Source organism: Merops nubicus, unplaced genomic scaffold, assembly GCF_000691845.1.
Source record: "Merops nubicus isolate BGI_N331 unplaced genomic scaffold, ASM69184v1 scaffold42987, whole genome shotgun sequence".
Lineage (NCBI taxonomy): Eukaryota > Metazoa > Chordata > Aves > Coraciiformes > Meropidae > Merops > Merops nubicus.
The window spans coordinates 15,618-38,888 of NW_008620528.1; the positions used below are offsets into that span (position 1 = coordinate 15,618).

At 38.6% G+C, this 23,271-nt stretch overlaps 1 protein-coding gene across 3 annotated transcripts in view; it reads left to right on the forward strand.

Annotated features, from left to right (window-relative positions):
- The window catches only part of ATXN7L1 (ataxin 7-like 1), a 39,579-nt gene that overhangs the window by 10,392 nt on the left and 5,916 nt on the right, over positions 1–23,271 (forward strand). For all 3 annotated transcript variants that reach the window (XM_008944125.1, XM_008944126.1, XM_008944127.1), the window contains 6 exons: positions 3,660–3,943; positions 8,937–9,019; positions 9,878–10,134; positions 12,387–12,579; positions 14,994–15,115; positions 18,245–19,187. In XM_008944125.1, coding sequence (XP_008942373.1) covers positions 3,660–3,943; positions 8,937–9,019; positions 9,878–10,134; positions 12,387–12,579; positions 14,994–15,115; positions 18,245–19,187 — 1,882 coding nt within the window. The remainder of the gene's footprint in view (positions 1–3,659; positions 3,944–8,936; positions 9,020–9,877; positions 10,135–12,386; positions 12,580–14,993; positions 15,116–18,244; positions 19,188–23,271) is intronic.

Below are 23,271 nucleotides of genomic sequence, written 5' to 3' on the forward strand. Positions count from 1 at the left end.
TAAGGCAGAATGGAATAGGAAACAAAATTCAGCAGAGTTAACTGGGATCACATATTCTAACACTAAATTCCAAATACTTTGTTATGTTGTAGAGGCAATCCCAGCAATGTAGAATAGAGCAGAGTTTTATGTTTTTAAATGTTTGTGAATTCCTTTTCTCACAAATTTGAAAAGAGCTGAACAAGTGGCTGAGATTCTGGAATTAATATGATTATGAATGACCAAAAAAATCCCAGCAAAATTATATAACAACAGGGAAAAATAATTTTTGAAAGCCTGAGGAAAGGAAAACAAAGGTAGTAAGGAGCTCCAGGTATGAGGACTGTTGTGACATACTACAGTTACGTTTCTTGCTTGGGAATGATAGTGACAAGCAATGGCTTGGAACTAAAAAAATTGCCGCGAGACATTTAGGAAGGAAATTCACTCTTGTTTTGGGAGTTTGTTGTAGGTTCTGCTAAAGGAGTAGTTAGGATAGGATAGAATAATGTCAGCTGGAAGGGACCTACAGTGATCATCTAGTCCAATTGCCTGACCAAGAACATAAAATAACTGATTTCCTTCTGTTTTCTTATCTAAAAAAGACATAGAGCCTATCACGATCGAGCGCTTTGTGTAGCACTCCTGTTTTTGTAGCCTTTTTCTGCTTCCCTTCTAGCGGCTCCACACTTGCGCTGGAAGCCATATTCCAGTATCTGTATGAGCAGGGACAAGTGAAAACCAAATTTGCTCCATAATCTTATTTGTTGTAATTGGTTTTTAATATAAGCAAAACAATGCAGTAAAAGCTCATTTTGCTTATCCGCTGTAACCACTAAATATTTTTGTCACTATTTTCCAGTATGTTGTTTCACCATATTTCATTGCAGACTGAATAGCTTGTTAGTTCATGTGTAACTTTGCATTTGCTTGTATTAAAATGTCTTTTTGAATTAATGAATTTTGCCAAACACTCCATGCTACTTTTTATAGCTACTTTTGATTCTTCATTCTTTAGTTTCCCTCAACACCAATTCCATCAGCAAATGTTATCACCAGTAATCTTATATTTATTTCTAATGACCAGTGAAGTTTTCAGTCATGTCAGACTTAGCAGTATGGCTAAAAAGTCCCCCTAGCAAACACCCTTATTGAATCATAAATCTCTGGAAAACTAGGTTTTAATTGTATGTTATTTAACATTTGCTTTTAAGCTGTTCTTACTTGTGTTTTATAATGCCTTTCAAAAGTTGGAACATTTTGACAGTTATCTTTGTCAGCTTAACTGGTAACCTCATCAAGAAATGAAACCAGATTTCTTTGCCAAGATCTGATTTGCAGCAAAACCATGTGAATTAATTTTTTATCAGTTTATTTTTATTAGCTTTTCCATATTTCTTCCAAGACACTCTGGTTTGGATTTTCAGTGTGGATGTAATAGCAGCACTCAGCTAGATTCTCTGAGCTGCCAGATATTCCAGGATTCAATTAGAAATTAATATGCTGAGACCAGATATCTCTCCTCCTGCTCTTTTGGAGCTCATGGCCACATTATCCAGATTTGCTTATGTAAAAAAAAAAAAAAAAAATCGTGATTTTTTTTTTTAGCTGGCACTTCACACTTACTGAGGGAATTGGAAAATATTTTAATCTGATTGGAGCGTGTTATCATCCTTCCTTATTAGTACAGAAGAAATACCAAATGTTTCTGTCATTTTTGCATCCCTAGTAACTATTTTACTGTCCTTTAGGTAGATAGTACTGTAATTATTAGAATTTTTTTGTTGTTATAAAAGGTAAACTTGTCTTTGCTGAATACAGATTTTTCTCACCTATCTTTGGCAATCATCTGCACTCCCATATTTCTCCTTTTTACTGATTGTTGTGTGCCCTTCCTCAGTCTTTGTTGCATTGTTTTTCTAGTTGTCCCTTTCAGCAGTTGTCTTTAATAAATCCACCCCTGGCTCTTCATGCAAGAATTATTTTAAAATACAGTAAATAAGATTTAATCACTTATTTTTCTAACAAACTTAGTAAAAAATTCTTCAATTTTCGCTCAAAAAAAATTCAGTTTGGGAAAAGAACTCTCTTTAACCTTAAATATAAGCATTTGTGATTTATTTATTTTTCTAATTCTCAGTAGCTGACCGTGGTCACTGGTCCTGTGCAGCTTCCCACTTGTTCTTTGGTTATCAATTCATCTTTGTGTTATGCTAAAATGAAACTAGAGTTCCCTAATGTTGAATGCAGTAACCACTTGTATTTAGAAAGAAAAAAAAAAAGTGACATTGTCATCTCTAGCTTCTAAAATCTCAAATAATTTACTGTAGACTGCCAGAAGTCCTATAGAATGGGTGTCTTCAAATACTGGAGTATTTTTCTTTTGTCTTCTGTGTTCAAATGCATAACGAAGGTTGACTTGTTCATCTGTAGCAAAAAAAACCAAAGATGTTCACTCCTCTGGGCTTTTTTGTTATCGCAGTGATCCATCCATATGTGCCTTAGGATTTGAGGTTCTGAGCACTGCAAAACAAAGACACTTTTTTCATGTTTATCAACCATATTTTACTACTGGACCAGAAAATGCAATTGACCGCTTCACTGTGTATCAGTATTTTGAATTAAGATAGATCTTAGAAACTAGGCATGAAGATTCGTTCATATGGTTTTACATAGTTTTTATATAGCAAATCTACTTGATCTAGAGTTTAAAAATTTCTCCTATTTCAGAAAATGTAATTTCCATCTGTTTAAAAGCAAAAAAATTAATTCCGACCCTGAGATACTATAATTTTTATCTGCCATTTAATAAACTCAGAGCAGGTTAAAAAAGTAGAGGGTCAACAGTGTGGTGTCTGGCAAGAAACTGCTTACCTGAACCCCACATGCCAGTGTAGTTCAGAACGTGTCCTGATGTAACAGCAGTTGTCTGTTTAGCAAACATCAGGTGACTAATGCACTTGTAGAAGCTTTGCACTGCCCTGCAAAATTTCAGCAGATTGTTCTTTGAGTACGGTTTGATAAGGAGTAACTTTGCACTCGTTATAAGTAAGTTTCATTTTACCTTTAAGTGTGCACATCAAATTAAACTGTTAAGATAATAACAGATTAAAGATCCCCAAGTTTTAAGAAGTTTCTCTGTGTGGGACAGCCTCCTCTACTGTCATCCTTATGCTGGGGATTAAAATGACAGAGGTTAGCTCAGTTCATTGCAATTGACAAAGGAAAAAATAAGAATACTGTCAAGGAGACTTTGGTGCTTTTAGATCGGGAATCTGTTTTTCCTTTTAAGCATCACGATTCCGTCCATATTTAAGAAAACCTGTGTTTCTTTTGTTTGCTCAGTGTGGAATGATAGTCTGAAAATTGTCATTTTTGCATGATCCATGTGTGAATTTGCTTACAGGGCGGATAGTATGGGATTGGATCTTAAAAAAAAAAAAAAAAATAAAAAGGTCCAGTTTCCTAATTGTCTGCACTGTCAGGTTTTACAGGTGCCTTATTCTGTAAATATTTCATTCAACATAAATAGCCAATAATGGCACTAAGCATTTAATTTTAGTCTGATGTGAAGATATTGTGTCACTTGCATGAAAATTTTTGTCTGTGGAAGAAGATTGCGTAACTGTAAGTCGCTAGTACAGAAAATGCAACTTGAGGATTTTCCTTTGGTTTTGCAGCGTTCCTGTTCCAGTAGTCAGTCTAGAGAAAATTCCTAACCTAGTGAAGGCAGATGGTGCCAATGTTAAAATGAATTCTGCAGCCACTACCACTGTCACCTCCTCCTCAGCCTCTTCATCTACCATACCTGCTCCAACTTTGGTTAAATCTGGTTTGACATCCAAGTCAGTGCCGCCGTCGCCAGAGAAGATTCTGAACGGCAAAGGAATTGTAGCTCCATCAATAGACAAGAAACACCAAAATGGCACTAAAAGCAGTAACAAGCCTTACAAAAGACTTTCAGGTGAGTGATGTTGGAGTTCGTCTTTTGAGGTAGTCTGTCTTCATCAATATTTCTATAGCTCAGAAGTAATGTGCTAACAGAATGCTGTAGCCTGGGTTCGATTTGATTTTTCTTACTGTAAGATTCCTGTTTGCATATATGAAAGAGCAAGCTTTCACACTCTTAGCATGTGTAAAATATTTTTTAAGCATATATTCCATTTCCCTTGAAATTAGAGTGTTTTAATTTCTCAGCTGATCAACAGGCCAAATACAAATTTTTGAGAAAGAAAATTCGTTAAAGCAGAAAGGCATAAGGCTTCCGTATGAATGTATGTAAACAGATCCATTATGTAATGGCTCTGTTTACAACAAAAGAAAATGTGCCTTAGTTGGGTGACTTCATTATAGTCATGATTAAGTTGAACAGTTGAGGTTTACGATATTGGCTTATCCACCAAGTTGTGATTTTTTTAAAATTTTTCTTTTTTTTTAAAGGATCTTCTTTCTTGGTTTTAATTTCTGGAAAAATCTGAGAATATATTAGATGATATCTTCCAACCTAAACCATTCTATGATATGGGAAATGCTGCGGAAAATTTTAAGTCACACTTCCCTCTCCCCCTGCAATTCACACAAGTGAAGACATTTGTAGCATGAATATCTTGATCTCTTGCAGGAGCACAGGACAGTGGGGTTGAGGGGGTGACGTGAAATATGGAAATGCCCTTGGATGGCCTTAGGCAGGGTGGTATTGAGAACGTAGGTCCCTGTGCAAATCTGGTGCTGAATCACAAAACGCCCTGTTGTGAGAGGGCAGAGGCTGTGTTAAAAAGCTTGCCCATCCACTGGGAAGAATTCTTTTCTTTGGAGGTGACTCTGGAGGCAACACATGCCAGCTGTTGGGCAGCAAGTAGAGAATTTGCCCCTAAAGCTGAAAACATATTTTTGTTCTCAATGAAAGGAAACCGAGTGTTTTGAGGGATTTTTTTGTTTGGGTTTTTTTTTTGGGTTTTTTTAAAAAGCAAAAGTAACTGACTCAAGTTTTCAGCTTCAGAAGCTGTGGCAGGTCTATTCATTAGCAGGCAGTACTTTGTGATTTGAGCAGGAACTTCTCGTGTGCACTGAAAGGCTAATTTTGCTCACGGCAGCACGATCCGCATCAGATCGTCCACTTGGCAGCGAGTCAGTTCACGTGATTTCTAAATGTGCACTAGTTATGAACCAAGTAGAAGTTGTACCAGTGAAACGCTTTCGTTTCCACTTAATGAGGATGCCCTATTTTTTTTGTGTGAATATGAGGTTTATTTTTCTCATTTTCTGGAAGTTGGCCGTTAGCCCGTGGCACTGCTGCCTTGGCCTGGTGCCAGCCCGGGGCGAGGTGTTTGCCGGGGCTGTGTGGGTGTGGAGCCGCACCACTGCCGCACGCCTGCGCTGCGCCAGCACCACTCCTGACTAGCTAAAGGTGGCACACAGGAGAACAGGCCCCTTGTTCATTTATAGCCTTCCACAGAACCAAAAAATATTACGAGAAAGTAGCTGATTAGGCCTTTAAACCTCACATTTCACTCGCCAAGATCCAATTTGGTGTTCTAATAAAAACTCTCTGTATGTTGCCATTAATTTAAAATACTGTTTTCTTTTAATGTATTATTTCCTTTAATGGTTTAGATGCTTAATTTAGCTAATCAATTCTGAATTCCTACTTGGGCAGCTGAAACTGATACTATGTGAGATGTTTGTTTTCCTCATGTCGCCATGTACCAGCACAGGGTTGTAGGTAATGCTCGAATCTTTTTTGTACAAGTCGTTCTTGAAATGTGTTCATAAGGGAGAATAGTTTCTGTAGGGCCTGCCTTCACCTTGCTTGCTTTTTGTGTGGAGGAGACTCCATCGCTGTTCTGTCTCTAAGCTGTGGCTTGCAGTGTCTCCTAGGCTAGGGAACATTTTGCTGGTGAAAATCTCTGCACGTGACTGTTAGAGCACTCCAATAGGCATTCATTTACTTTGATATGGTTAACAAATCCACAGAATTCATACTTTTTTTAAAGCTACTCTATCATTATCAATTAGAATCTATTCAGTCTTGCCTCTGCTGCCTCATGTATTGATGCAGCAACACAGTAGTGATGAGGCAAATAAGAGAAGTTCTGAGAGCACTGTAGATGAATTGCCTGTAGATTGTGTGTCCCTATGATGGATTCCTCTCCATTATTATACAGGACTGTGCAAAGGCTGAGAAAAAGATCTTAGAAGGTGAATGAGATTATTATTTTTGATTTCACATAAATTAAAGAATGAGCTGGTGGCTAGGGGATTTAGGTTTCCCTCAGTCCACTGCTGTGGAACTGTACAGCTGTTAATTTTTGAAGCTCCTTAATAGGTCTGGAGAGTTTACATCCCTTTTCTTTCCTTTTTAGCAGCCTTCGCTCTCTCTCACACCATTTCACTGACTGTGGCTCTGAAGTTTGGGTTTGTTTTTTTTTTTTCTTTGCTGAGAGCTGGTGGTTGTTTGGGTGATGAATGAACCTGCCTTCTTTTCAGGAGTGCTGTTGTCGGTGAGAGAGGGGAAACAGCTTGTGGAGCCACAAAAGGCAAAAAGACAGTTTGTAGCTGCCCAGCATAACTGGATCAAAGTTTCCTTTGCTTCCTACTTTCCCTAATAGCAAACTGAGGGGCGGGGGGGGGAGGGGACAAAAAAAATTTTCCTAAATCTTCGTTGGCTCTTCTTCACTTTGGGGTGAAGTTAAAGAAGGCAGATGCCCCGTTTACACCAAGAGTATCTATTATGTTGCAAACAGGAGTTTGAGACAATTTGGTTTTGGCGTTTTCTTTTGGTGAGGTTATAATGAATACTCTTTACTTGGTCCACCCAACATGGAATCCACTCTGGAGAAACAGCTCTCTGGAGCTGTGCCTGTGCACAGGAGTCTAGGGAGTTCTCGGGCTACACATTTCCTAATGCAGAGGGAGTCAGAAGCTGCATGTCATTATTTATAAGATGTTGATAATCTTCATTTAATGTGTTGCCCAAACCAGGCACGTCTGTAGCTGGCAATTAGATGCTCATGATTTTACTGCAACAGCCACACACGCTTCAGCCAGGAAAAGCAGCTCACTCTTTGTTGAGAATTTTGTGTTCCTTGGGGAAAGCATGTTATTTTGTTGTTCTGTAGATGGCAGAGGCCTCCACTTTTTCTGACTATAGTCCTCTATGTTGATTTTAGCTCTATACGCTTTCCCAATAACTACGTTTGCTATAATTAGTCATGCAAGTCTTGCTGAGTTGGGACACTTACTGACAAGTAGCAACCTGGATGCTCCCAAAAGGAGCACTTTTGATTTTTGAAGTATATTGACGTGTTGGTCCAAAACAGTCCTCACTTGGTGACTTTCAGAACATGTTCCACGGCCTCATGATTACACTCGGGGTTTTTCATTTGAAGGCATACTTTTAAGTCCATATAGTCTATTTGGTTTGGTTTTTAATTTGCATTGAAGGTTTTTAGGTGGGTGATTCAGGAAACTGGGATAGGAACATCATTCACTCAAAAAACAGAAGTAATTAACTCCTTTAGTTCATGAACATGTGTTTTCATCGATTAAGTAGAAAAAAAAAGGTTTATTGTATTGAGCCATACACAGCTATTTTACTGTTTCTGTTGTGCTGTAAAGGCCACAGAAATGACAACTACTTGTGACAGATTACAAGCCTTTTGGAGATTTCACCAAAAATCCAGTGCCAGCTGTTTTTTCCAAGCTCACTTTTTGGTGTGTCTGCTAACAGATCTATGACATAACCATTTAACATTTGCTTTATTATTTTTAAGTCCATATAGCAGAATATATAAACCTGCTGGTAATTGTGGACAACAGTTGGCATTTAGCATAGGCTACTTGGCCTCACGCTTCTTCTTCCAGCTGTTGTACTTGCTGTGATGCTGCCATAACACTGTAACATGGCTGTGAATCGCTGGCTTCATCTTTGCTCTGATTTGCTTGTTTATAAAGGATTTTCAGATCCTCAGATGAAATGTTGTATTTGTGTGCAGGATGTTTATTCTAGCTGAATGTAACATCACTGTATAGTTAAAATAGGCCTTGGCAAATAGTTCCTAATCTGCTACCAAAAGAAGCAAACCGGCCTGCCAATGAAAACGTAGGATATTGAAGCGTATCAGGGGAACGGTAGGTTTGCTTGGTAGCATAAACTAAAAAGTGTGTGTCCATAGTTTTGTTACAGCTCTGTAGTGCAGACCCTAAAATTGTATTAACAGGAGGCGATGCTATCTGTGGTATATAAATACTAAAATATTAATGAAAATTAAATATGCAAATACAACATATTAAATATTAATACACTTTTAATGTTGATCACAAGTAGGACTCATGTAAATGTCTTTTTTTCATAATCTGCAAACTTTAAACTCAACTCCACGCCTCCTTTCACTTAGGGAAACAAGAATTGACAACACTCACTATTTTCACATTTTCACATATTTTCACTTCTGTTTTTAAAATGCTACTAGGAATTTTCATCTACTTTTGGGACACTGTGGGGGATTTTTCAGTGCTTCTGAGTAAGTCAAAGAAATGTTGTTCAAAGCGCTTCTGATATTTAGTCTGTATGTGTCCTGAGGTTTGCAAAGGCTGTATTTCACAGCCTCAGAGGCATCCAGGGCTCAAGGAGGAGCCAAACTTGGAGTATTTGGCTTGGTCCTGTGCTTGGGTGACTCTGCTGAGTACAGCTCTATAAGCAGACTTTTTTCTATGAAGTCTGTGACTGAAATTCTGCTCTAAATAGTTTGCAACATGTAAGGACAAAAAAAAATGCACAGCTGTAGTAGTGATGCATGTGGTGGCACTACTATGGGGAGCTGGGGCTGGGATCAGTGGTTCAGGCTGAGCCTGGTTGAATTAAGTTCTCTCAGGCAGAAATTATATATAGCTACTCTGTTATTTCTGTAATAATCTTTTTTTTCCTCCTTTCTCTACCCATCCCTGCCATCAAACAGAAAGAGAATTTGACCCAAATAAACACTGTGGAGTACTGGATCCTGAAACAAAGAAACCTTGCACAAGATCACTCACCTGCAAGGTATTTTTCTTAGAAGATAAAATATCAGATGCTTTGTTATAGTTTAAATCCTACCACAGTAGTTTGAGAGGTCATACCTGCTCCTGTCTTACAGACAGTGGGTATGGTATTCAGACGCTGTCTTCAGGTAATTCTTTTGAGTGATTCTGTTTCTTTGAATCAGAGCATCTGCATTATTCCACTGATATTTCTAAAAAGATTTTTTTTTCTTGTCATTCCGTTATACAGAAAGCATTGATGTTTCATGTAGAAGCACAAGTGTTACTTTAAATGCTCCTCTTTTGGTTCATGTGTGTGAGACTGTTGAGATATAGTCAATTTTTAGTGAAACTTGACGTGATTATTTTATAATAAATTACTTTGAGGTTGCCCTTGTGATAGTAATAATTCTCACGTCAAAAAGCAGCAGCGATCTAAGACATCTATAATGAACATTTGTATGTGTATGTGCTGCCTGTCAGTAGAGATGATCAGTTACATTTCCTTTAAAATGTATTCTCATTTTTCAATCCAATGAAATCAATTTTTCTATGTAAGTTAACAGCTGCAATGATGTTACTTCTTAATATTTTAAAATTATTGGAATTACATTTTCTGTCTTGGAAAAGGTAAGTCAATAGGCTCTATTATGTGAAAACTGTTGCAAAAAGTAATTTTAACCTTGATGTTGGCATTTCTTAAGAATGAATTCATAAATTATCAAAGATAAAGTGGAATAACAACTTTATTTCCATAACTGTGGCTAAAGTTGCTTGAAGTAGATTTTATCTTTGAGAGTTGGGGTGTATCGGAAGTATAGAGAACTCATAACCAATGTCATGCATACACACAAATGCTTTTTAACCACCCTATTTTTAGACTCATTCACTTAATCATCGACGAGCAGTTCCAGGCCGTAAAAAACAGTTTGACATCCTTCTAGCTGAACACAAAGCTCGATCCAGGGAAAAAGAAGTTGCGAAAGACAAAGAGCATCCACCATCTGCAAGGGAAAGCTATCAGAGCCAGCCCACACCATCACAAGACACTCTGTCAGGATCTTCAGTGAATTCTGGGCAAGAATCTAAAGTAACATCTCCTGCAAAATCTAGACCACCAAATTCCATACTTCCAAGGTAAGCGATTCTCCCGTGAGGAATGTTGCATTTTGAAGGTGCTGCAAGAAATTACTTGGTCATTCACACAGCTTATTTTAGAAGCATTTGGTACTTTTCTTAGACTATTTGCATGATAAAACATATATCTGCTCACAGGAAAAGATAGGCTGTGCTCATCTTAACCTAAATCTGTCCATGGTAGCCCCTGGTCCGACTGGGAATGTGGGAAGGAGCGGTGTCCATGCTTTACTCAGAATCTCAGACTAACTGCACTTTTGGCTAAAATGGTCAGTAATAATTAGGAAGGTTTACATTCAAATTATTCTGGCACATTTGGGAATAAAAGCCTATTTACATGAGTCAGGGTAGGTATCAGTGGTGAAATTTGGCACACTTATGTAGAATTTTTCTTTGCAAATACTTTACCAATTACATCAATGGAATGTCTTGTAAAAAAGGTGTAATTTAGTGTAAATGACAATGTAAGCAGCTAGTTCTCAACCTATTGGTTTGAAACTGTCCATAGCACATCTTTGCTCATTTTGAAGATTTTTCTTAGAAAGGACAGAAAACAGCCTTCATAAAGACATCCCTTTAGAAAAACTAGATAAATGTATTGGATCTATTGAACTCTAACTATCCTCTGGTAAGCTTCCCACAAGTTTTGTTTGTTTAGAGGTTTTTTTGGTGCTAGTTTTGGCTGGAACATCTAGAGCCAAAGTAATTGGATTTGTTTGTAATTATTTTGTTCCGTATTTCTTTGCAGAAGCCTTGGTCAGGATTGGATGCCCATTTTGGATCTTTTATACTAAGATAGTCTCTATTTCAAAGAGATACTTGTTGTTTGCTATCTTAAGTCTTAGAGAGAAAGCCATTTCCAACCAAGCCATAATGAAATTTTATTTATACAATGGCAGAGGTGGGCCTTACAGGGTTTGAATGAAAGAAGAATGAAAGAATACCTGTAAATAAATTGGTAAGAAGTCTCTGTAGTTCTTGTAAAAGGAGTGACCTTACACAGTCCTTACATGGAGAGGAGCACAAAAGGCCAGTCAGATATTGTTCTCAGTAGGTGTTACAGTCAAATAAGCAAAACTGGAAGCAATTCAGTTCTGTCAGCTGAAGGAACAGCAAAGGCAGTGGTACACGAGGAGGAGGATTTGAGCAGTCACACGTGTTTGTACAGTCTGCATCCCTGCTCCTGCTGCAGTGCCTCTGCTGTCGCGCTGTCTGCCTGCGCGAGCAGCCGTGCCAGGCTGGGAGCCAGCGAGCCTGCAGCTCTGCTGCTGGAAGAGGTTATGGGACTGCTCCCTGCTCTGCTGGGGCAAAGCTTCCTGGTTTCACTGCTGGGGACTTGGCTTGACCTCCCAATTTCTCCTGCAGGCTAAGGATCACTGGCACAATCTATCCCTTGCAACAGCAACTACAGCAGCTACTTCTGGCTGATGGATGCTGCTGAGCAATCCCTACTCAGCTCAAAAGAGGGCACCTGTCTAGAGTCTTAGTGACTGCTGTGTCCTGATAATAGAAATTCATGAGGTTGAAGATCTCCAGATACTGCTCGATGTGGATGTCTCCTCTAGACTCAGAAGTCCACGTACAACCTTGGCTGTACAGACTGTCATTTGGAATCCTTTTCCACCCCCAGTTCTCATCTACTTTGCTTCCAAGCTATCTTTGAAAGGCAGGGCACCATCCTGCCTTGTGGTGCAAAAGCATTCCTGTTTTGTTTTATTGGATTTTAGACAAAGGCAAAGAAAACCTATGTGCTATAAGAGGTCCTCCCAGTTACTTCATTTATTAATCTAGGTGTAGAGGGTGTCAGTTAAACACTCTTGCTATATTTAGTACACTAATTTCAGTAGGATTTTGGTATGAAATAGAATTTTGTAACTGGTCCCTTGGGACTGACCAGGTAGCAGAGTAACGGTGCAAAGTGGGAAAATTTTACACATCTGATTATTGTTTGCATTTTTAATATACTTTGCTTCTCTCACAATCTGAAACACAACTTTGTGGCAAATTTAAATTTTCAGGCAATACAAAGGTGCTTCTGCTAATGTTAACGTGATGATAAGCAGTGATATATTTCTGAGAAGACCCAGTGTCAGTTATTCCATATCATTGACTGTTATTCTTCATATCATCACTTCTGGTATAATTTATTTGATGCTTGACTCCACGTGCAGCTGGGGTTAAACCGCGACACTCTGGCGGGTGGGTTTGTGGAGCCTAGAACATTGATGGTTTCAATGGATATTCTCCTTTAGGCCGTCATCTGCAAATAGTATAAACAGCAACAGTTCTTCAAACCACAGTGGGTACGTACCAGAACTGCCACTGCCTTCCATGGGAGGAGATTTAACGAGCAGATTGTCCAGTGATGAAGGAGAAGCGGATGGAGCTGAAGAATCTGAGAAATTAGACTGTCATTTTTCTGGACATCATCCCAGACCTCTTGGGGTATGTATCTTTCTCGGGCATGCCTTGTTCTTATTCTTTTGTCATTAGAGAGGGGAGAAAAAAGAAGTCATTCAGTAAAAATGTAAGGAATGAAGACCTTACATTCTGAAAACTGTTTTTTTAAGGGGAACAAATCTATTTAACAGAAAATTATATGGATGGGATAAGGCAAGAGGAGAAGACTGGTCAGTGCATGTGACAAATAGGTTGCAGGACAACATGAGCAGCAGAAAATCAGAAGTTCTAGTTTTAGATTTTCCTCTCAGTAGACTGCAACTCAAGTGTAATTCTGCAAAACTGAGGAAAGTTTCTTTGGTTTAAATGTGACATGACAGATAATCTCTTGGTTGTCATAGTTCTTACAAAGCTGTACCTTGCAATTGTTTATAGCTCTGAAAACCATACGGCAACAAAGGGCTGTTACAGTGCTTCATTGATTTTTGTAGTCTGGTTTGAAGCCATAATTAAATGTAATTTATGTGAGTATGTGTGGACTTAGATGAATGAAGCAATAGCTTCTAAAAATGGAAAGTCTAGAGTGTGACCTAGCCCACCTGCTGCGTTGGTGGCTTAAGTATGTGCTTCGCTGACAGATGTTTTTGTCTTTCTCCCATGTCAGTGAGAATTCATTGTAAGTGGTAAAAACTGGCTTGTGGCATTATCTCTGCAGTATGAATTTGTACAAAGCAAGAAGCGATGGGAGAACTCTTGAACTTCTAAGCAGTTGGTTCTCATCAAAACTGAGCCAAGGAATAATGTGAATGAAGGCTTCACTTACATGTTTTCCATATGATATGCAGAATAACAAACACTGTGATAACTGTAGCATTGTCTGTAATCCCTAGAGCAAAGGAGAACTTGTTACTGTCAGACACCAGGAAAAAGTATGAGCTGAACATAAAATGACAGTCAGATAAAATTCTGTATTTGGTTCTCACACAGAAAATAAGAATTATTAGTCTGCATAGTACTGTGGTATGCAGTAACCTTCTGCTGCCTTGGTACTCTTGTATTTTACTTCATTTTTGCTGGCTGCTGCTTGATGAATTTAAAGGCTCCGCCACATGTGTGTCCACACAATTTAAAAAGAATCTAAGGCGGACAGTTCTTGTACAGGCATTACCAGTGAGGCATGGCTGTCAATAGCTATTTTGGTTTAGGACCCTGGTTCTGTTTCAAGGCAAATCCCACTGACTCATCTGTTCTTTGGAATCTTAGCATCTCTCAACTGAAGCAATTACTGACAGTGCAACTGTCCTTGGTCCATAGCAACATAAAGTCAGAAAAGATGCTGTAAATCACCTTGAGAGCAGTTCATGCTAACTTACTAGATTTTGTATTGAAGCGGACTGTTTTCCTGACATGATCCCTCTCCCAGGTAATGGTGGTAGTAATTGGCAGGGAAAAGGCAGTAGCTTCTTAAATTACTTCTTAGTGGTAGTTGATCTGTATCACTGAGAGGTGAGGCTAGTTTATCAACTTAGGTGGTTTTAATTAACCTATTTAACCTTGTCATGAAACAGACTTAAGATAAACAGCTCCAGTCACCACTCACTGTCCATTAAGCTGAAAAGTACTTTAAAGGGATGCTCTTCTACTGCATCAGTAGCTTCTGCTTTCAGCCAGGAGTTGTGTGACTTGGTCCTTGCCTGATGGAGACTCATCTTATTTTCTGAGTATGATTTATAACAGGTTTCTCTCTCACAAACAGGTGTTATGGCAGTTCTGTACATAAGGTGAGATCAGTAAGACTGAAGAAAGGGTAGAGTCCTGATCATACTATTTCAGTGTAGTAAGACTTTGCAGAAAATTCTCCAAAGGAAACGGTGCAAATACTTCTGAGCTCTGCAGAACTCTTGAAAGGTTTACTGCTCCTCTCGATGATTTTCATACACTGTGAAGAGTGCATTTGTAGCACAGGTGCCATGGACAATAGATTTTTTTTTTTTACTGAAATGTCACTAGTTTGTTTATTAAATAGATACTAAAGATGCTCCCACTGCATCTTTTTCCTGTTCAGTATATTTTGATTCCTGTTACACAGTTATGAGATCTAATGTGCATGGAACAGTGTGACTGTCTTTCTGAGGCAGTTAAGAGCATCATTAGTCAGAATTGCTTCCTTAACAGCACCTCAGCATTTATATTCTTTCCCTGTCACGTGTAGGTGCCTGGTAGTAAGATGAGCTCATAGTGAAGTATGACATATGCTTTACACTAAGCTGAAACATTATGCAAGTTTCATATGTCATACAAAAACTGTTCATGCTGCAGATAGTGAAAAACGCCTTTTTCAAGATGTTCTATATGCATGAGACAAATTACAAAAGCGTTCTTTGATCTATAACTGATAATTATTTTATGATGTAGAAATTTTTTTTTAGTAAACAATGTTGAAATCTCTTTTCTTTCAGTTTTGTTCCTATGGCAGTCGCTTAATGGGAAGAGGGTACTATGTCTTTGACAGAAGATGGGACCATTTTCGATTCGCACTAAACTCCATGGTAGAAAAACACTTGAACTCACAGATGTGGAAGTAAGTCAGATTTTTACACCTAATTGATAGCTTAACTTTTTTAATCCTGTAAAACTTCTATATTAAACACTCCATGGGAAGAATTTTTAAAATTACCTCTGTATTAAGGCACTGAAGTAATACGAGTACACATTTTCTCTTCTCTGTTAGGGAATATGCGGAACAACAGAACAATCTCCTGTTCTGATGCAAATCTCTGCCATATTTAGGACTTCTTTTAAGTCGCTCTGTTAACATTGTTTAAAAGCATTAAAGCTCAGTGTTTTTTCGCTTTGGAGGTATGTTTTGATATCTTAACATTTTATAACAGGTTAGATTTTGCCTAGAATTTTGTACCTGTGTCATGCACCCATATCACCCATTCAGACTCTGCCCTGTAAGATCCATGTGTCACAAGATGAGGAACTCGGTATGCATCTGCCTATGCGTAAGGTGGGATACGATAGGTTCTTAGTTCATAGTGCCCTTACTGGCCTTGCGGTCTTCAGATCCTGATGACTGCTTCACTATTGAAGCATCTACGTACTGTGTGTGCAGTTCTAAGCACTATAGGCTTTGGCTACACAGATACATTAGAACAGACTGCACTTCTGAAAAAGGTGGTAATTCTTAAGAAAAAAAAATAAATTAGAAAAGCTCATGGCATCTGCAGGTAGGATTGATTTGGGGGGGATATTCTGCTACAGAATACATATTCTTCTTCCAGTGTAATGACACTAAAGCACAGTGTTTCGTGTCACTGTTTATTATCAGGACTGTGTTATGTTCATTGGATGCCAGCCATTAGATAAACAAGGCTGGATTTTTTTTTTTTTTAAATTTAAATACGTTTTTGAAACACTAAAGCTTGGCTTGTCTGGCTAACCTGGTAACTTGATAACAGTGCTACTGTGCTGGGAGACATAGTTTGGAGATGGTTGTGTCTGCTGCCAAAGGGCCAGTTTCATGTCTGTTCAGAGACAGATCACACTTGATCTGCAAGGGGGATCCTCTCTTCTACTTTGTAAATCTGGCTGTTAACTCATGTCTGTCACCTTACACAAATAAAATGAGTTTGGTTCCCTTAAATAGGAAGATGAAAACTTGTTATCTACTGGCTTTGTTTGTCAGGAGAAAAGATACTTGGGCATTTGAGTAAATGTGTCACTAGTAGTGCTACTATGACAAAACCCCAAAATAACCTCTGTAGTGATTATATGATACAAGAAATAAACAGGCCTCGTCCTGCTCCCACTAAATCCAATTGTAAATGTTTTCCCAAATCCTAGCTGTCTACGTAATAGCTAATTTTTTAATGAATTCCACCCGTACTTACTCGTCTGTATAACACAGGAAGCTCACAGGGCTTAACCCCTATTGTATTCTTCTGTCGTCCTCCGCCCTTCTCGGGACAGATCCATTCCTGCCTTCCCCAAGCAGGGGTGCATGGGAAGCTCTTATTTTAGAACTGGTGCTAGTGCAGCTCTGTAGCTGGGGCTCATCCAGCTGAGACAGAGTAAAGGGACGCAAGGCCATTTTTTGAGATTGATAATAACATTTACAAAGTATGCTTTACACCTAGTTCTCAAAGGTAGGTAAGAATTACTGTCCCTTCCTTAAACCCAGGACCAGATCTGATAAGCAGCTTTGTTTGCATAAGGAGTCACAGGCAGTGGGGCTTCCTCCTTTCTGGTGGCATGGGCTGTACATAATCCCTCGTGTAACTGTGCTGTGAAGAGTGTTCTGTCTGGCAGTCTGCATAGGAAGAATACCAGGAGAGAACACTTGTAATTAGGATTTGATTTACGATAAAACAGCACACCCCGTGCTGCTCTTTTATCATACTTCTTTGAGGGCAAGAGGAAACCTTTAAAAACTGAAAAGGTGTCAGTAGTGAGGATAACAAGAGCAGAGTTATGGTGATGTACAGCTTCTTAACAAAGAGAAATAGGATTAAACAGTGAATTAAATTTTAGTCTAAATAATGAGAAAAGCTCACATGGTAATTTTCCAAGAGACATTATGGAAATCTAGTTCTTTATTAACACCGGACTAGATAAAATAATAGAAGATGGTGGCTGAATAGAAAGAAACTTAGAATACATTCAGCTACTTTTACAGGTAATATTATTAGATTTTATTCTCAGACTAGTATGCAACTAGTTATAAAGCTTATCAATCATTGTTTAATATTTTGTCAATTTTTCAGTGTCAGTGAAATAAATCAATAACGTAACTAGTTAATCCCATCTAAGCAGCTCTGAAATGAGCTCTTTGGAATAGCACTGCATTTGGAAAGGGATAAGCTTTCCTCCTTTCTTCTTTAAGCTCAGTGATTAAGCGCTTCACAACGCCCCAGCCTGGCTCATTTATGACCCTCATCAAATCTAACCTGTGAGTTTAGGTTCATAATGAAATTGTTGGGCAACTTGAACTTTGAAACAAAACAGGCAGTTAATGAAATGTAGTGAATAGAGTGCTTACAGATCCCACCATCAGGCATTTTATTTGCATTTTTTAATTGTTTGGTAAAATAGGAGACGAAAAAAGGAAATTAAATTTGTCATGAAGAGGTTAAATTGTAACACTGTATATGTAACTGCTATATGGGGCACTTGCACTGTAGTGGAACTCAGTCCTGGTTTAACTGAGTTACAGAGTTTAAGGCTCTTGTGCCATGACAGAGTTTTGTAGGGTAAATTATGCTGCACGGTTCTCTACCTAATCAACTTCTGTCCGGTCTCTGCTGCCTTCACAGATTTAATGTGCCTCATTTAAAAATGAATTTTTAGGAAAATATACTTTATAATCCAGTTTTCCCGGATCTTTACAATATTAAAACATATGTGGTATGTTTTTTTCCTTTTGTATTAAATCCCAAAGAAACTCATAATGGAATTGCAAGTTTAAAAAGGGGGGGGTGGGAAGTTGCGAGTAAAAGCATTTTTAAGCTGTTGCAGAATGCAGAGATGATTCTGGACTGTGAATATTTAAATATATGTGATTAGTAGGCTAGGAATCAAAATTGGAATGAACTAGGTTTGACTATTTTAATAAGTTGGTCCTTCCCATAAATTTTTTCCTATCTGCATTGTTTGGATGGAACTTTTTATGTGCTTAAATGTCTTTTTCTTTTTTTTTTCAATTTAGGAAAATTCCTCCTGCGGCAGATAGTCCCATGCCTTCTCCAGCAGCACATGTCTCCACTCCTTTTCCAGCATCAGTCTTACAACCTTTCAGCAACCCCAGTGCGGTGTATATCCCTTCAACACCTATCAGTTCAAGAATCACTTCTTCTTCTTACATAATGACATCAGCCATGTTGTCAAATGCAGCCTTCGTGACGACGTCAGATACAAATTCCATCGTGTCACACACTACAGCTTTTCCTCACGTGGCTGCCAGTCTAAGTATCATGGACTCAACTTTTAAGGCACCATCAGCTGTGTCACCAGTGCCAGCAGTCATCCCTTCCCCATCCCACAAGCCATCCAAAACAAAAACCAGCAAATCCTCAAAAGTGAAAGACCTGTCATCTCGGAGTGATGAGTCTTCAAGTAACAAAAAGAAAAAGCCGCAGTCGTCGTCGTCATCTTCATTATCTTTGCAGACATCTTCCTCGTCTTCATTTTCAGGGTCCCACAAAAAGAACTGTGTCCTGAACCCCAGTTCAACTTTGAACTCCTATCAGGCTACATCTTCCTATAACAGTATGTCTGTGCACAATACAAATAATGGAACAAGCCCACTCAGTGCCAAATCGGAGCCCTCAGGACGGACTTCATTATCAAGTAGTTCCACAGACTCAGTGAAACACATGAGCATGGTAGTAAGCAGTATTGACTCTTCTAATCTGTCTGTATCTTCTCTTGTGCATCACTCCGGGGACCACTCCCTGGGAGCACATAATGCAGTGTCTTCTCTACCCCTTTCTTTTGACAAATCAGAAGGAAAAAAACGTAAAAACTCTAGTTCTAGTAGCAAAGCCTGTAAAATCACTAAAATGCCTGGTATGAATAGTGTTCATAGAAAGAGCACTGCCAACCTTATTTCTGCGGTGCCAGATCCTACAAGCAGCTCCATCTCTCGGCAGGTAAGGGACTCTTCCAGTTATTTCTTTGCAGGTCATGTCTGACTTACTTGAAATATTTCGTGCATTCTGAAAAGTAAATACTACATTTGCTTCAGATTGTTTTTCATCACACAACTTGCTCTCTAGGTTAATACAGGAACATATTTGTATTTGTTTTGTACCTATTGTGGAAAGATGTTTTGAGAGTTAAAAAAAATACATACCTACTTTCTTAAAATATTTTTATGAGACTTTTTTATTCAATTAATAAAGTAGCCATTTGTATCTCTGAAGGTAAAATTGAATGTCCAGAATGGATAAATAATTTTTAGAAATTAATTTTTTTATCTTAATTCTCATCTTTCTGAAATAAATTGTGTAATTAAAACAGGAAGATAAGAGTCAGCATTTCTGTTTGTTTCTTTTCCTAAACTTGTTGCTGATTCATTTCTTAATATTATGCAAGTCTCCTCATTTCTCTTATGTAAAACTTACATCTACCTTTCCCCTGGGGAGGGCCTGAGATGCCTCACCTCACGTGCTGTTTCCTCTGTGAAACTGGAGAAATTAAGAAATTAAGATCTTAACTGACTACCTTTAGTGGACATTTAGTGATCTTTTTTAGTGTGCATGTGCTCAGAATACTGAAGTCAGTGCAACAGATGAGGCTACACACTTGTAACTATCAGCAGAGCCTGGACTTCTCTTTCAGTGATGCTATATATAAGGACAAAGTATTTGTGAAGTTAAAGTTGGTGGAGAAATTGCCAAGATGATCTTTATAATGATCGGCTCTTTCATTCTGCTTCTGTGTCCAGTGCTGTGCACTGCACAGAAACAAAGCTTAGCCCTGGCATCTGGAAGACAAAAACATAGAAAATAAAATACCTCAGAAAATCCAGACAAGGTAGCTTAGGATAATTTTTGTTTGTGGAACTCTCATTTCCTAAGGATATTGTGCATAAAATGGAATTTGGAAATGGAGAGAGATCTCGGGCAGGGCAATCCATAGGTAATAGCAAGCAGAAGTAGGAGAATGAAGAAGAAGGAGCAAATGAACTTTAGAACTGGTATAGCAAACAGAACGAAGATCTCAAAGAATGGCTTAGCAGGTATATTTTCTCTTCCCTACTTCCAGCAGAGGTGCAACTGAAATTACTTGTTTGGCTTTTAAAAATGGGTATTGGCACTGTCTTTCTATTTTAACCCTTTTAAATGCATCCTGCAATTAGAACTCATCTTTCAGTCACTTAAAGTCAGAGGAGTATGCTCTAAAGTCTTCATTCTGTCACACACCTGATTTTTAAATACGCGTGTGCCCAAAAAGATTAAATTGCCCTGAGATATGCAATCTCAAATGAGAGGAAAAAGTAAGTACAAAGCATTACAAACATTGGTCATAGGAAATGGATTATATCATCTTCACACAGTACATAGACACTGTCTGTAGCCAGTGCAGTCTGAGGAAGTCTAACAGATAGATGCAGAAGACCCTGAGTTCAAACTCTGACTCCCCCAGTGATTAAACCTGTTCCTGTGGTGCATTCCTGTTCCAGTTTGTCGTGTATTTCAGTATGTTGCACAGTAATGGAAGTAAATAAACGGCAAAGAATCAATCAGAGCTCTTTTCTGAATATTTGTAAATATGTAATTCACACTAATATGTGAAAGATTAAGTAAAAGATTAAATATATGTAATGAGTGTAATGATACACAGATTTTTAAACATGGTGTTTTTATGTACATGTACAGGTGCATGCACACACACGTAGACAAGCCATCTATGTGTGTGAATGTAAAAGTTGGTCACACTTTCTTCTGGCACTGCTGGTCTCTGGAGCTACCCTAGGAATCAAAAGCAAAGCTGATTGTAGTTCACGTGTCTGGCTAGCAGCTGTGTGACAAGGACAGTGAATAATATGCAATACAAAACAGACATTTCCTACTGTTTACTTGTGATATAAATAAATGAAATTTGTACCCACTTAAGCACATGGGTCAAATAATATTACGCACTCTACATGTGACTATTAAAGCTCTGGAGAGTACAATACTTATAATCGCTTTTAAGCTGTGCTGGTTTGACTTGCTATGTACTAGAAATGCAATCAGAGTAAAATTCCACCAAAAAAAGAATCAGTATTACTTAAAATCTTGCTCCTGTTCCCTGATGCAATAGGGCAAATTAAATAAAGAGAGGAAGAACACAGAAAAAAAATCAAATGATTGGTGATAGGCTCAGGTGTTTTGGGGTTTTTTTTCCTAACTTAATTGAAATCTATCCTTTATAGATAGTAACTGAAAGTCTTAACCACTGGGTTTTGTAGATACTGTCTTTTTTAAAGACTGAAAAAAAAAAAAAGGATTTGAGTCTTGGCCTCATCCTAATCATTTATAAATTGTGTTCAAGACCCTACACAACTGGGAATCTTTCTTTCACTGAGTGCTGTAACTGTTCAGTCTGTCCTAGAGCGCTGCCCTTCCAGCTGATTTCCAGTTGATTTCCTAGTGGCTATTTTTCCATCTAAAAGATGGATATGTATTTTATTCATATATATGTATATGAATAAATATATTATTCTTCATATATATATTCTTCAGGACAGGGGTTAGTGGTCATGGTGCTGTTGGATGGTGGTTAGATTTGATGATCTTAGAGGTCTTTTCCAACCTTAATGATTGTATTGTGGAAGGGTTTTATGAACATTATAATAGTGGATGTAGAGAACAAAGGTTTGCAGGTGTATCGTGACGTTCTGAATGGCTAGGAAAGATTTTACAAGGTTGTGTATCTGCAGTGAAGATTTGTGTGTTGAAGAGAGCAGCTGTGGTGTGCAAACCAACAAGCTAAAGAGGGCAGGGTAGGCAGAGGCCTTCTCTTCTAATCGTTGTGCACCAGGGCAGCTGCCTTCAGAACTGGCTGGAAATAAAGCTGTTAAACATTCCTCCTGGATAGACTGTGGCAAGAGAACACTTTTAAACAGTCACTGCCTGAGAAAGGGCAGATGTGGAGAGGGAGGCAGAGGCTGCCTTGCGCTATATATGTGAAAGGGCAAAACACCAAACGGTGTTGGAGCGGGGAGGGCGAAAGCGGCTGTTGGTGGAGCGCTGCCAGCCACCGCCACGGCCCCCTCTGTCCCCTACGCAACTCGCAGCTGCATTTCTCACTCTTTAGAAGGCAGGTCCTTCCTACCTCTCCTTCAAATGATTAAAGCTGAGATTACTTAAGTCCATTGACCTTGTGAATAACTACTCAAGCTCCATCGTCTGACATCTGTAGGCAGGTATCCATGATTAATTTTCATCAGCCTTGTAACCCCTGAGGAACTGCTCTGACTCGACAGCTGTCTCCCCTTTTCTATCACGACAGAAACATCTACCCTGGGGTTATGGTCCGTTGTAGAAAAACCTAAGATGTTTTTTCTGCTGCTCTTGCAAAATGCTGTAGTATCTCAAGCACTGAAATATGCAGACTGAATACTGCAATATTTTAACTGAATACTTTTAAAGTGTATATATGTGTACTATCGATTTGCACTCATTCTGTTCACTGATGCAGTGAACAGATACAGTTGCAAATTAAAACCTCTGGAGTTTGAGTCTTCTGGTTAAAATTTGCTTTGTTGAGCAATCATAAATGAAGACTCTAGATGGAAGAAAACAGAATAACGTAGGGCACGCTGTGGCACTCAGCCACCTGCTTTACAGTCCCCAGGGGTGGGGAAGGTCCCCTGGGGAGGGGGGAGTCTGTGACCTTGGGCGCTCTGTGCTCTGTCAGTTGCAGACTAGCTGCACCAAGAGAATCCAGTAACTACAGAAACTAGTATTTCTGCCTAGAGAGGTGGGGGGTTACAACTTATATTCCTTCAATAACTGTTTCTTACATTATTTTCTGACCTGTAGTAGTATTTATGTGCCTTTTAAGAATTCATTTAAAGTATACAAGCTCCAAGAGCTAATTATGATTCTATCTGAAGCGTATCTTTTGCAATAGGAGTATACCTCTGTTCCGAAAGCAAAGCAATTAGTGCCACTTTACACAGGAAAGGGAAGGCCGCTACCAGCATCTGCATTCAACTGACAAATCTGCCTCTCAATACTGCTC